The 14,938-nt window shown below is 44.7% G+C and overlaps 2 protein-coding genes across 8 annotated transcripts in view; both read left to right on the forward strand.

Annotated features, from left to right (window-relative positions):
• Positions 1-675: 675 nt before the first annotated feature.
• LOC121365059 (D-dopachrome decarboxylase) lies at positions 676-3,016 on the forward strand. The gene is made up of 3 exons (XM_041488935.1): positions 676-849; positions 933-1,108; positions 2,033-3,016. Exons 1-3 carry the CDS (start codon positions 742-744, stop codon positions 2,103-2,105), a joined length of 357 nt encoding a protein of 118 aa, XP_041344869.1. The 5' UTR covers positions 676-741; the 3' UTR covers positions 2,106-3,016.
• A 3,372-nt stretch (positions 3,017-6,388) lies between these two features.
• CABIN1 (calcineurin binding protein 1) overlaps positions 6,389-14,938 on the forward strand; it is a 109,801-nt gene continuing 101,251 nt past the window's right edge. For 4 of the 7 annotated variants that reach the window (XM_041488720.1, XM_041488726.1, XM_041488725.1 and 1 more), the window contains exons 1-12: positions 6,389-6,538; positions 7,501-7,638; positions 8,747-8,811; positions 9,245-9,337; positions 9,632-9,745; positions 9,891-10,025; positions 10,276-10,456; positions 11,221-11,350; positions 12,045-12,194; positions 13,071-13,363; positions 13,906-14,074; positions 14,501-14,637. In XM_041488720.1, coding sequence (XP_041344654.1) covers positions 8,809-8,811; positions 9,245-9,337; positions 9,632-9,745; positions 9,891-10,025; positions 10,276-10,456; positions 11,221-11,350; positions 12,045-12,194; positions 13,071-13,363; positions 13,906-14,074; positions 14,501-14,637 — 1,405 coding nt within the window. In that variant the 5' untranslated portion in view covers positions 6,389-6,538; positions 7,501-7,638; positions 8,747-8,808. The remainder of the gene's footprint in view (positions 6,539-7,500; positions 7,639-8,746; positions 8,812-9,244; positions 9,338-9,631; positions 9,746-9,890; positions 10,026-10,275; positions 10,457-11,220; positions 11,351-12,044; positions 12,195-13,070; positions 13,364-13,905; positions 14,075-14,500; positions 14,638-14,938) is intronic. The other 3 variants (XM_041488723.1, XM_041488724.1, XM_041488721.1) reach the window with 2 other exon arrangements.

A 14,938-nucleotide genomic window follows, 5' to 3' on the forward strand; every position in this document is an offset into this window, starting at 1 on the left:
TGTTTTTTTCCACTGGCAGTAAGGGCCATCACAAAACTCATTCTACCCATCCATTGGTGAGATGTGATGGCTTTGGCTGTAGTAAAGCAAGGCAACCCTGATGCTCAGGGAGAAAGGAGGCATCTGACTCCATCTTATCAGAAGGCTAATTTATTACTTTATTATACTATATTATTCTATTCTATATTACACTGTATTACATGACATCTAAACTGGATCTGCCAAGCACTCCACTGCACTCATCTCATGACTGTCAGCCGGCAGTCCCAACACACACACACACTTGGCCCTGCTAGACCAAGGAAACAAAACACCATCACTTTGGGTAAACAGTCTCCATACTGCATTCTACTTTTGCACAAACACAGGCACGGCAAATGAGGTAAGAATTGTTTTTCCTTTCTCTGAGGCTCAGAGAATGTGAATCCCAGAAATATTCTTGGTAAGAATTGTGCCTTGCTTTTCTCTGTGAAGAGAAATGTGGCTACATTTGGTCTCACAGCCTTCAATGCACCCCAGCAATGCCCACGGAGAGTCCCAAAGGCGCGGCAGCCGGCTGCTGCAGCCGTGCTGAAGCGGAGTAACGCGGCGGGGCTGGCACGGAGCGAGGGGCAGCGGCAGGGCCGGACGCGCTCCGCTGCTGCGGGCGGTCCCGGGGCTGAGCCCGCCCCCCCGCGCTCCGCTGCCGGGGCAGGGCCGGGGCGCGGGCAGAGGCGGGGCAGGCCGCGGGGCAGCAGCGCCATGCCGTTCGTGGAGCTGGACACCAACCTGCCGGCCGAGCGGCTGCCGCCGGGGCTGGCCCAGACTCTGTGCGCCGCGACCGCCGACATCCTGGGCAAACCGGCGGAGGTGAGCGGGGCTGGGCCGGCGGGGCAGGGGCAGGGACCGGGGGCGGCGGGGCTGCCGGGGGCTGACCGTGGCTGTCCCGGCAGCGCGTGAACGTGACGGTGCGCAGCGGGCTGCCCATGGTGCTGTCGGGCTCGGCCGAGCCCTGCGCCCAGCTGGTGGTCTCGTCCATCGGCGTGGTGGGCACGGCGGAGCAGAACAAGGGGCACAGCGCCCGCTTCTTCGACGTCCTGACGGCTCAGCTGGGCCTCGGCCCCGATCGGTGAGTGCGGCCTGGGGGGGCTCAGCCCGGGGGGGGCACCGTGCTCTGCCCAAGGGCAGCGAGAGCGTCCTCCCATCGGGCCTGCAGGTCTGTGTGGTCCGTGGACGTGGAACGCGACAAACAAGTGCCAAGGGGATGTTCAGAGCAGTGGAAATAGTGGCAGTTCCCGTGTCCTCCAGGAGACTAAGCTGTAATACAGATCCAAACGAGACTGCAAACACTAAGTGCTCGAGGATGCTGAATCCCAGACATGTGGTTTGGAGCCAGATAAAACCGTAGACTGGTATGCACTTGTTGAACAGTGTGGGCATTACTGTTCTCTGAAGATCAGTAGTTACAGTTGGTGAAACCCCACTGGAACTGGTAGAGCTTCACCCTGACCGGGTGTCACCCTGCCAGATGCTGGAACAAGGCTGTTTCTGAAGGTCAGCCATGCCCATCTCTGCTTGTCTTACCCATCTCCCCAAAGGTGGTGTGAAAGCCCACTGGAATTGGTAGAGCTTCACCCTGACCGGGTGTCACCCTGCCAGATGCTGGAACAAGGCTGTTTCTGAAGGTCAGCCATGCCCATCTCTGCTTGTCTTACCCATCTCCCCAAAGGAGACTGATAATAGTACTTCCCTGGTTCTTGGGTGCTGTCAGGATAAATCCCTGACAAGATTATGTACTATGTGGCTCCTTCTAAAACGGACAAGTATTTAATTTAAAGCGTTGAAATACAGACTGCTTTTGTTTGTGTGGGTGAAGTCTGTTTGTACCCTGACCCATGCACAGTTTATGTTTCTTGCTGTTAAATGAACAACCTGAAGTGTAAGACAGTGAGACCCTAGTGAAGATTTTCTTCTATGTTGCAAACTGGGCAACAATAATGTTTAATTATAAAATAATGTTTCCTGTCCACATTTTTGCTCTTATACCCAAAAGGATTGTCATCCGCTTTTACCCACTGGAGCCCTGGCAGATTGGCAAGAACAGGACAGTCATGACATTCCTGTGATCCTTGGAGCAGCTGCTGGAACAAAGTCATGATGAAGGCAACCCAGAGATGATCAACTCTGTCTGCTTGTTTCCCCTTGTGATCAAATCTGTGTAGCTCGATTCACTTTTGTCTTTGCATCCTGTACACACAAAGCTCAACAGTGAGGCAATCAACTGATTTTACTGTAATAGTTCAAAGTCTTTGTCTCAAGCTCAGGCCTAGACAAAGCTGCTTGTAGCAATAAAAAAATTAATTCTAGCACATTGGCTTTACTGAGGACCAGAGAGGTTCTGAGGTTTATCTAGTTTTTCTCATAGTTTGCAAGGCAGAAAAAAATCCTTTTTTCTGTTTCTCTGTGGCAACAGAAGGGTCTCAGGCCAGCAAAGATGACCTGGAAGTCAAATTCTTTTATTTTTCAGACTCCCCTGAAAGAGGAGGTGATTATTGAGAGAGAAGTTTAGGGATTGAAGGCTCATGTCAGATCTTGTGCTCTGTGCTCTGCCCTTGCCACCTCCTGTGACTGCTCCTGCAAAGTGTTTCTTGTTCACAAGGTTTCCAGGGCTCAGTGTCTGTCTGCTGATGGCAGTGGCTGGAGGAGAGAGTCACTTCTACAGACCTGCACTGTGTCACCAGAAAATATTTTGAAGTTTCTCTACTGCCAGCTTTAATTCCTGTTATTCACTGTTTGTTCAGAGTCCTTTTCCTTGCTCTTATGGGGAGTTTTGGGATGATACAGCATCTCACTGTGATCTGTGGCTGATGTTTCTGGCTCAGTGTCCCTGCAGAGAAGTGTTTTGGGTTTTTAGGACCCATATACTCCCTCACTTTATAACTAGAATACACAGGGCATTTTATTAAAACAAAAGCAGGGTACTTTTTAAGTACAATGTTGCCTCTGACTTCTGCTGCTAATAAAATAATTTATCATTTCTCTTTCACTTTTTGACTTGGTCAGGGGGGAGGTCAGAGAGCTCAGCAGAGCTCAGGGCACATCCCTGGGACTTGGGGGTCCATGAGAACACAAAGGCTGAAGGGGGCTTCTATGCTCCTCATCATTCTAAATGGAGTTTTCTTTGTTTATGGCTTGAGGTATCTTCTAATTACCATTTTAAAATTGTTTGTTCCCTACACACCATAAATAACTTCTATGTTTGACAAATCTGACAGGAATACAATACCAAACACAAATTTGTGTATCAGGCTGGGGGGCTACACCTTATCTGTTTAATAAACTGTCACAAAACTTCTTTTGATAAGTGACAGTTTACTGGCTCACAGCACTGGGGGTTTGTAGGTCTTAGTGCTTGGAGACTGACATTCTGGCTGCCCAGGTCTCTCCACTTTCTCAGGAGGTCTTTTCAATCAAAAGTTGTTGAAACTCAGGCAAAAACCAGGTAGGTGACCTGAGTCTGAGACCACTGACTCAGCAGTACTGTGTTGCAGAGAAGGGGCCCTAGCATTGCACCAGCTTGAGGTGAATATTCCAAAATGCAGAAAATATTCTCACTTTAATTCTGGTCTGCAGATGGTTCATTTCCTGGAGGTCCTTCTGCCTCCTGAAGTAACAACCAGAGACCCTTGCCAAAGCCTTTGTTTCCTTCAGAGAAAACTTGCTCAGCCCTGGGCCCCAGCTCTCTTGGTTTTGGGCCATGTTTGCCACCCTGGGGACTTCTGCAGGCTCTGCTTTCCTCACCCTTGGCTGTTCCCAGTGTTGGCTTGTGCCTGGGAACAACTTCCCCAGGACTGCAGAGTTGAGCAAGAAGATGTAAGAAAGTTCATGTTGATCTGAAGAAATGGCCTATTTTTTACTTCATGAGCTCATGTTGGGGTAGGTTTGACAGTATTTTGGGACTCAAGAAGGATAACCCCCCTGCAAAGGGGTTATGCAGGCCCCTGGAACACCCACCAAGGCACAAACACAACCAACAAAAGCAGGAAACATTTTTCACTCCTCAGGTTGGAGAAAATCAGATACACAACCCTTATCTATGGCTGAGCAAGGACATCATAAAATCCCTTTCCCTTGCATGCAGATGGTCCCTGTTCCTTGGGCTGGAGCCTGCCTGACATCTGGAGTTAGTAGCTCCCAGCTATGGCTGATCTTTTACTGTTGTAACTTCCCAGGCTCAGCCTCCTAAGGTTAACAAATATTTCTGCTCCCCAAAGTGGCCTCTGTTGTTTGAGAACACTGTATAGGCATATGTTCAAACTGAAAGGCAATGCCCTGATTTTGAACACTGAGTAACCATTTCCTAGCCCCAAACCTTTGGACTTTGGACAATCTTTCTGTGTATTTACACTAGAGAGGAGCAGTGAGGCCCTGAGGATGATGCAGGGCACCACTGGCAGGAAAGTACTTCAGGATTGTGAGAGCTTTGTAAGCTGCTCTCCAAACACAGCAGTGGGATGCTACTGCTCACAGCAGCCCTGTGCTTGCTGTGTCATGGTGGAAAGAAGGGCAGTAACACAACTGGTACATTTGGGGTGAAGAAGGCTCTTCCTCATAGTGCTCAGAGGTGATTCAGCACAAGCTCACCTTCATCAGTGTGTGTGATACGTTGTAGCAACAGGAGCATTTAAATGTGAGGTTCTGTCCCACAGATGGGCCTTGCCAGCCTGTCTGGGCTGTGCTGAGGCCTCTGTGGGGCTGCAGATGGCACATCTGCTCTTTGACACTCGCTGCTGACCACCTTACACTTTATAAATAAAGTCATTTCCACACGGAGCTGTCTCAGCGCTGCTGGGCTCCACTTCCCCAGATCCCAGGGGCAGAAAGTGTGTTCCCATCTCCAGCTGGCTCCATGGCCTTTTTTAGGGAAACTCGGTGGCCTTGGGCTGATTTCCAGCCCCCTGGGCAGGGGATCCACACACATTCAGGGTTTTGCCCACACACCCCACACAAGCTGCATCTGAAGCTCCTGGGGCAGAATAACATCTGTCCTTCCTGTCACCTGTTGAGCAGGAGCAGTCTTTAGACCTCTTAATTTCTGAAGCTGGAATCCAAATTTTGCAGATGGGCTGCAAAAAGAGGGTGATAGGGCCTTACTTTGTGAAGGGAAGCAGCTCTGCCCAGCATTGTTTGTGCAGGTGTTAGGGTGATGGAGGGCTGAAAAGGCAATCCTTTCTGCCCTTGCACCATTTTTCTGTGAGAAATCCCCAGACATACTCAATTTGGAAGATCAGCTTCACATTTTGGAGTTGGGCTGCTGAAAGACAGTGACAATAAGCATTCCTTGGCAAGGAATGCTCGTGGTCCCAGTGTCAATGGGTCAGACAAGGCTGTCCAGGGGCACAGGAAACACCTTTCTGTCCCAGCAGCTTTTGAGTGGCATCAATCCTTGGACATATTAATTCTTGGAGGTGCTATCCAAATTTCGGTGGTGGATCCCTGAAAGGGAATGGTGATGCTTTTCCATAGGAAAGAAAACAGCTGGACCCCGTGTTTCAGGGGCAGATACCAGGCTGCCCAGGGCAGGTAAGGGCCAGCAGGACTTTGCTGTCCTGGTACTTTTGGTGTTGATGCAATCAGTCTTAAGCTGCGCCAGGGGAGGTTTAGACTGGATATTGGGAGCAATTTCTCCAAAGAAAAACTGATTCAGACCGTGCTGCCCGTTAAAAACGGGACCAGACTCCCAGTACTAACGGGATTTCAGCATTTATGATAATAAAAAGAAAGGCCTAAAGCGTGGGGCCCGCGGGCCGAGCAGGAGCGCTCCCAGCTGAGGACGCTGCAGTGCTGGCACTGGGGCTGCTTCTGCAGCGATGTCCCCGACGCTCCAGGTGGAGCGGCACAAATTCAGTGGGTCAGAAGTCCCTTTTTATCCTGTTTTTTGTCCCTTTGGATTGGTTTCTTTTTGGAGCCTTCATTTTCATGAAGGTTTAAGGCGCTTGACTGGCCATTACAGCTCTGTCCGGGCGGGCTCGTTTCGCTGGGGGCGGTGCGCTTTACTCAGGTGTAATACGGTACATTGAGTACCGTATTTCTTATAACTACCCTTTGAACCCCTTTTACAATAACCACACTACAGTACGTGCTTAACAATTACCAACTATTTTACAACACTTTCTAACCTGTTTTTAACACTGCCCAGAGAGGTGGCGGAGTCGCCGTCCCTGGAAGTGTCTAAAGACAGACTGGCTGTGGTGTGGCCGGCACGGGGCTGTTGTGTCCCAGCCGGGACCCCGAGCCCTCAGCCGCCGCTCCCGCCCTCCCGCCTCCCAGTGCGCGGCGCTCCCATTGGCTGGCTGCGGCGGGGCGCCTCGGCCAATGAGGCGCTGCGTTGTTGGCGCCGCGGCTCCGGAGGCGGTTGCGGTGGAAACCGCCGGTGCGCGGCTCCCGGGGGAACGGCGGGAGCCTGAGGGACCCGCGCCGGGAAACCGCGGGAGCGCCCCGGGAACCCCCCGGGAACCCCCCGGGAGCAGCGCCGGCATGCCGGGGGCGGCCCCGCGAGGTGAGTGTCCCGTCCGCCCGGCCCCGCGGAGGGGCAGCCGGCGTTCGGGCCCTGCCCGGTGAGGGCAGCGAGAGCCCGGCCTGGGCGGCCTCGCCCGCGCCCCTCCCTCCGCGGAGCCGCGGTCGGAGGCGAACATGGGCTCCCGCCTCCTCCCGGCCCTGTGTGCCGCCCTCCGGGCCAGCGGCGTGAGCAGCGTCCCTGCCCTCCGTGCAGAGAGTGAGGGGGTTTCGGGCAGAACGGCTTGTGCTCAAGTGTGGCGGATCTTTGCAATGTTAAAAAAAGAAATCCGGAACAAAAATCAAGTGTTGTTTAAACGTGTATTTGAAATATGTGGATCCCAAGTGAAATAGGAGCAGCAAAAGCTGGGAAAGCCCAAGTCACTCCCTTTGTTTCTTACTTGGAAGTTGAGAACACAAGCGCTGGGAGCAAGAGCTGACATTGGAAATATTTACTTCAATTTTAAAGTACTCAGGTTAAAGGAGAGAAGGCTTTGAAGGTAAAAGGCTTGTTGCCTTTCAGTATGTGCACACCTGTGGCAGCTGCAGATTTATAGCCGAGACACTCTTGTATCTGAAAAGATTCAAACTGATTTGTAGTACTTAGTATGAAAGAGGAATTACTTTTTGCCTGCTTGTGTAGCTGTGTTCCTCTGGAGGTGCCGGTAGTGACACACTCAGTTCCTAAGTGCTGTGGCACTGCTGTAACTCACTCCGGAGTCAGGGTAGTTTTGCAGCCATGTACAGTGCCTGCTTTAAACCAAAATGCAATAACACCCTGCAGAAGCTGTGTGGGCCAACACCTGCCCCTGTTTTCCAGCGGCACCTCAGTCCTGTTCTGCTCTTTCAGCCTGTGAACACCAGGCAGGAGAGATGCTAAATGTTTGCTACTAAGTTCCTGTGTGTTACAAGCTTCCAGTATAAATAGTAAGTGGAACTGAAATTATTTTCCCACGTTTTCTGCAGTTACAGTTTCCCCAAGAGTCCAGCCTGGGATGTAAAGTCTTGGCCATAGTCTCTGCTGTTGATGTCCTCTGACACCTTGAGCAAGATTATTTGGATTCAGCAAAAGACTTGGGCATATTACTGAATATAGGCATTTTTGTAAGTGGATTTAAACCCCATCAACTTATATGTAATTGTTTTGGGATCATACATACTGACTTACTTAAATGTCCTAAGCATCTACACCCTGTCCAAATGTGTAGCATTCAGTCTGTCTGAAAGAGGTAACCATTAGTGTCTGTGCATGTATTTTCTTCATGTGAAAAGTAGACAAGGAGTCTGTCCTGATGAAGGTTTGAGGTTTTATTAATGTTTATCTGGTGACTTTAAAGAGAAAAATGCTTTATTGCTGTGCAGTTGTCAGTCTGATTTAACTACAAGCAGGGAGAGCCAGTGGTGCACGGGCCAGCAAATGCTCATTGCTGAATGAGTGAAATTCCTGTCAAGGCATTATTTTCTCTACATGCAGAACTAATCATGATGATGTATGAGTTAATTCAGCTTTTAGTTCAAAACTCCCACTGCTTCCTGCTGTGGTTAATTCTGGATTTACTCTTCTATTAATGTAGTCTCCCATATTAAAACTGTTTTTAGGCTGTCTTGCATATGTCATCTTGTTTGAGTTGATGGGAAGGTTTTCTCATACAGCAGTGAAGGTTTTCTATAAAAGCAGCACAAAGCTCTTTCATATATTTTTGCCTTTACTAACACAATGTTTCAAGCAGTTAATTGAATATAAATGATGGGCTTACTTATGAGGAAAAATGACTTACAGGTTATAAAGGTGTATTTACCCCTTCAAACTTTTTATCAGTGGTTAAAAGGACTGGAAATATGAGTATCCTTTTTCAGAATGAAGAAATGCTAGTTGGCAAAAGTTCCGTTTCTTTAGTTTGCACCCATCTAGTAGATCTAAGTGTGTCTGCAGTAGCTGTAACTTGTTTTTTGCATGGGGGCTGGTCTGTAGAGGTTGGTCAGTATACTCAGAACAACTGTGGGGCAAACACTGGTTCTGTTCTAGCAGGGATGGCAGTAATGAAAATTGTTCCTCAGTGGAATCATTGTTCCTCAGTTGCTGGGCTCTCTATCTCTTGGCATGGGGTGGTGGTTAATTGCTTATTAAAGTATGCTTGTAAAGTATTGTCTTTTATTTCTGAAGGTTTTCTTTGTGAACAGAATTGATATTCTAATCCTGTTTTCTTTCCAGGCCTGTTTGTGATAGACTCTTCCTTCTATTCCTGGAGAAAGACATTGTGAATAGTTGTGAGCATGGTAAGGGTTTTTTGAGGTGGCTTTTGAGGTGTTTTGCTAGCAATAAAATTGAGAATTTTCCTCTTTCCCTGGAAGTAAGAATAAATTGCCATAATGAGAACATTGTTTTTGAAGTGATTGTAGTTATTGGTAAATTTAAGAATTTGGAAAAAAGTCACTGTAATGCATATGTCTATTTAGGAAAGCTGTTGCTTGCAAGACACTTGAAATTTGGTTTTTTTCAGCTAATTTTAGATAGGAAATGGTTTTGGTATTTATTTATTTGCAATTAGGGATGATTAAATTAATTACGGCTCTTGTAACTTTATGTAGGGATCTCTCAGTATTGTTCATGCACCAGTTAATTACAAAAAAGAGAAAAATGCAGTTTTCAGAGGACACTGGGACGTCTGTAGGTGTCACAGGTCTTGTCATGTCTCTGTTGTCATTCCAGATTCGCATTGCAGCGCTGAATGCGAGCTCCACGGTCGAGGATGACTATGAAGGTACCTTCAAAAGCCATAAAACACAGACCAAGGAAGCTCAGGTGAGTGATTCCGCAGTGTGTTAATGAAGTTGTCTTGATGGGAGTTTTGTCCTCTAGTTGCAGGGATTTGTTCAACCATGATATTTTGTTCCTATAAAAGTTTGGTTTCTCTATCTCTTGAACCCTCCTTTAGCAAACTAAAACTTCACTCAGGTGAGTTATTTTAGGACAGTAACACAAATGTTCTGCTGTGCAGCAGGAAGTATTAAAAGTGTGAAACTACTGAAATACGTAATATATATAAATATATTTAATGAAGTTGTTTAAATAAATACATTCTCATTTAAATCACAGGAAGCAGAAGCTTTTGCTTTGTACCACAAAGCTTTGGACCTTCAGAAACATGACAGATTTGAAGAGTCTGCTAAAGCTTATCATGAGCTACTTGAGATTCGTCTTCTGCGGGAGGTCAGTGACCTTGGGAGAATGACACTCTAGAAACTGTTTGCTGTATTTTGTCTTACTTCAGTTCTAACTGGCTAACTAGAAATGTCAGTGCTTGTTACTTGTCTGATTCCTAATGCCCACATTACATTTATTTTATAATTTCTAGGCAGTTCTTTCTGGTGATGAGAAAGAAGGGCTGAAACACCCGGGTTTGATGTTAAAATACTCTACCTATAAAAACCTAGCACAACTGGCAGCACAGCGGGATGACTTAGAGACAGCCATGGAGTTCTATCTGGAGGTACAGTGCAGCTGAAATTAGACACTACCCTTAATGTTTGTCAAAACTTTATAAAACACAGACAGACACATCCATCATGCATCATGTCAGTGTACAGTTGAATACTATATTCTTTCTGATGCTATATGGGATAAAATTCAGCCCCCAAAGCAGTTGTGGTCCTGCTGAAAATTAAAGCAGTGCCAGTCCCTGCAGCGAGGTGGGTTTGCATGTCTGAAACGTGGATGATATTGTTTGTTGTGCTTTCCAGGCTGTAATGCTGGACTCCACTGATGTCAACCTCTGGTATAAAATTGGTCGTGTGGCAATAAAGCTGATCCGCCTGCCCTTGGCTCGTCATGCTTTTGAAGAAGGGCTCAGGTGTAATCCTGATCACTGGCCTTGCTTGGATAACCTCATCACGATTTTGTATACACTCAGTGACTACACGAGTGAGTACAATGCATGAAAAGCATCTCAGTATGTGTGTAATTTTACATACCAAGAAAAATTGTAACAATGAAATCTATAGGTTGAAGTGTATTTTGCGTAAGCAATGCAGCAGGGTTTGATAGACACTGCTACTTCATGATAGACATTTTACTGAATCATGAAGGGTGATGGTTTAGATAAGTTTTGGTTACCCTAAAAATATATGTCTGTGGTCTCACAGATCAGAGCCTCTGCAGGAAGTTTCCCTGTACACTGTTCCTCTGCCTTTCCATGTATGTTGGTTTTGGCTTTCTAGTAATTTCCTGCTGCATAGCTCTAGGATTTGAGTATAATCTACAGTCTCATTCATAGCCTGGAAAGATTAATTGTAGTTACAGCAGTGGATACACTTCTGGCTTCACTAATGGCATCTGCAGTTAAGACATTTGATAACATAAAAATGCTGAATAATTGTGTTTCTGTTTTATGGTTCTAATTTCTTTTGTGCCAGAACAGGCTTGAAAGTAAGTGAAAGATGTACTGCAAACATTGTTTAAACAAAATTAATTGCATTCTTTTTCTGGATACAGTACCTAGGAGGACACAATAGTCTGTTTTAACTGTATGCATGTAATTATTTGACACCTTACAAAGCAATTGGACTAATTGATTTATGTAATTGTCACATTTGTGTGCAATTCAGTGGTGCATGTGAGGCCCAGAAATGGGAGCTTTGAATGAACCAAAGCAGCCATTGACCATTCAATTTCTATTTCTCTGTCAGCATGTTTGTACTTCATCTGCAAAGCTCTGGAAAAAGACTGTCTGTATAGCAAAGGATTGGTTCTGAAGGAGAAGATCTTTGAGGAGCAGCCTTGCCTCCAGAAAGATTCCTTACGGATGTTCCTCAAATGGTGAATATTGTCCTAGAGTATATACTGCCTTTGGAGTTTAAATTTTGGGTATGGGGTTGCTCAAAAAACCTGCTGAGATCTTGTGCTTTAAGTGGTAGGAATACCTTGCTGACCTTTCTTCTGAATAACAATGTGTTGGTGTTGCTGACAGATTGTTCTTCAGGAATTCCTTTTGGAGAGAGGTAGAAAGAGGAAAAGAATGCATTTGTTGCTGCTCATTTATTGTCATACCTAGATCTCTTGAAGTCATCTGCCCTTGTTTTACTAATTATTCCCTGATCCCTGCAGCATTCACTTTAGTTTTCCTAATTAAAACAAACCAACAACAACCAAAACTAAAACAACTCTCACCCCCCCAAGAAAACCTCACCAAAAACTCCCCACATGTTACTGCTTTTCTTCCTGTATGGATTTTATAGTAGGAGTGGGTAGGAGGAAAATGGGAAAATAGAGGCCCATAAAATTTACAGGATCTGTCTAAGTTAACTGATCATTCAGAGCAAAGATTTCTGATGGTTGACACATCTTTATGTGTGCCATAAAGTTGGTAACATGATGTTATGTGAATGCTTCTTTTAACGCTGTTTTTGTTACATTATATGATGGTATTAAATGAATCCCCTCTAGGCTTTAATAAAAAAAACACCCAGCAAACAAAAGCTTTCACTTATCTCCATTTTTTATTATTTCTTAGTGACATGTCTATCCATAATGTGAATGTGAGTGCAGCTGAAACAGGAAGAATCATAAATGAAGCACTGGAGCTACGTAAGAAGAGACAAGCGTTGCTGGTGCGTGACAGAGAGCCAGACCTCAGACTCGTGCAGCCAATTCCCTTTTTCACGTATGTCTTTATATTTCCTCCTTTCAAAAAGGTCCTCTGAAGCACGTATTCTGACAACTGGGTTGTGCTTCAGATTTCTTCAAAACACCTTTTTTTTTCTTGTAAAAACAAACCAACTCCCCCCGGTGTTTTCTTATTAGCTTATAGGTTGGTTTGGTGTGCTTAAGGCTTTAGCATAAACCCCATAGCTATTAGTTTTCAACTTTTGATTTTGACCCAGTGATGTAAAAAACAAATATAGTATCTGAAAATGATTTGGTAGCTATTCCAATGTACTACTGGATTTTTCATATATTACTAGTTTGTATGTGACTTTCAAGGCAAGGTTAGCTTTTAAAAATAGTTTTTACTGTTGGAATAATGAAAACTCAGCAAAAAAAAATTTGCATTTCTTTATTTGCAGGAAGGTATAGGGATACTAGTAAGTTGTTATATATATCTTTATTAAGGCATAAAGGATTGGAGTTTGATTTTTGTATTGCACATATTTTTCTGGAATATTAATGGACTCTGCATGTAGTTCATATTGCAGAGAAGTTGTTTTTACTTGTGAACAGGGATGAGTTCTTTTAGTGTTGCTGATTGAATGTAGAACCTGAAAATTTTCTTTGACGCTACTTTTTTTAGCTTTTGGTATAGAGTAATTTCCTCAGCAACTACTGCATAGACCTTGTGTTTTTTAGAGACATTTTTTGAGTGATGGGACAGGTTTTTGACACTCAGGTGTGTATTGCTGTCCCACTGAGAAGCTGCTTTTGCTGTGTCTAAGCTGTTAGAGAAAACAATGTTGAATGCTGTTAGGTTTGTAAACATAATATAGAAAATAATGTGACAAGAACTGAAGACATTGTGATGCTCTTGTGTTTCCACTTGCAGGTGGAAGTGTTTAGGAGAAGCCTTGCTTGCCATGTATCAGCACCTCACAACATGTGATCCTCCTCGACCCAGTCTGGGAAAGAGAATTGATCTCTCAGAGTACAGAGACCCCGTTCAACATTTGATGCTTTCTCCCACCTCTACTCCTGTCAGTGTTATTCAGCCAACTCCTGTGAGCACTAATCCAGTGGTGACAATGCCAGATCCTGTGTTACCTTACACTCCAACCACACCCAGCTTCCCAAGTCACAGTCAGTGTTCATTGGAACCAGGAGCTACTGTAGGTGAGCAAGGTACTTCATTCTAAGATTCAAGATACCTTTCCTACTTACCTGGGTATAAAAAACACTTCAGAATTCTTTGGGACATGCTGTCTTTCAACTGCATGTTGGTGGAGTCAGAACCTTTTCAGCATACTTGTAACATCTGATAGAGAAAGTGAAGGAGTATCTGACCTTCTCTGGTTTTGTGCTGTTACCCCACAATTCAGTTTTTCAGTCTTAAGATGAGGAAAATTGTGACTCCATTCCAGCAGAGATGCATACCAAACTTTTAATGCTGAGAGGGGCCTTGAGCTCCTTAGAATGAATGAGCTGTTTTACGAAAAGAGGACTGTGTTATTTTTCTGCTCATGTGTCACTTTAAGAAGCTGAGAAGACCAAGCTGTCAGCTATATTTATTTGAAATCTGTACAAGATTTTTTTGGCATTGGAAGGAAACCAATGAATCTCAAGTGTTGCTGTGTAATTATGTTTTTAAAAATAAAGAAATTACTCACTTTTTATTTGTCAGTTTAACCTGTCAGGTTTTGGCGTCTTTTTCATTATGTTTTTAGGTGACATATCTGCAGGTGATAAATCTAAGAAAGGAGTGAAGCGAAGAAGAATTACAGAAGATAGTGGTGAAACAGCCAAGAGGAGATCTGCTAGAGTTCGGAACACCAAGTGTAAGAAAGAGGAGAAGGTTGACTTTCAAGAGCTGTTGGTGAAGTTCCTTCCTTCCAGGTACTGTACAGCAACAACTTTCATTACGAGATGATCACAGAGAGGAAGCTGTTTGGGATTTTGTTGATACCCCCCAGCCTTAAAACTACCAGTCCCATGGATTTTTTTTTTAGGCAGATGTGGTGCATTGTCTTCTGATTAATGTAATAAAATTGCTTTTAGTAAAAATTGCTGAATAGAAATTAAAAAATAAAACAGCTTTTACTACTGTTAAAGTGAATTAGTGGACAATGCACATATCAAAATGGATAATATAAAGTAATCTCAATTTGGACAAAAGGAACTGGATGCAAATCTCTGAATTTGTTTCAGTAATATATTCTCACTGTTAAAATTTGCAGTGTTTCATATTTAGATGTCATCTACTAATGAAAGAAAGAATGAGGACTTTGTTGATATTGTGGTTCTTGCCCCGCTGTCACACAGATTAAGGAAATTAGACCCTGAGGAGGAGGAGGACCCTTTCAATAACTATGAGGTGCAGTCAGAGATCAAAGAGGAGAATTTTCAGCATGTTGGACCACATAGAATGTCATTTGATTCTACAACATTTATGGAGTCTGGTAGGGACTGCATTATAAACCCTGTTCATTCTTTGTTGTTTTTGCCATATTGTATGCTTTATTTTCTATATTTTCCTGTCATCCCTAGAAAATATGGAAGTATATGCTTTTTTTAAAAGTATAATTTTATGCTATAGAAGTATCTCAGTTGGTACTAATTTTTTAAGTCTTGGGGAATTGCTCAGTCACTGTGTGCAGGAGCCCTGTTGTGTGGAGTTTCCATTTAAACAGATTGGAATACAGTAACTGAATTCTGCACATGTGCAGTGCAGAAGAACTGCTGTGATACAAGTGCACAAAG

The sequence above is a fragment of the Pyrgilauda ruficollis genome, unplaced genomic scaffold (assembly GCF_017590135.1).
Source record: "Pyrgilauda ruficollis isolate IOZ18807 unplaced genomic scaffold, ASM1759013v1 scaffold9, whole genome shotgun sequence".
NCBI lineage: Eukaryota > Metazoa > Chordata > Aves > Passeriformes > Passeridae > Pyrgilauda > Pyrgilauda ruficollis.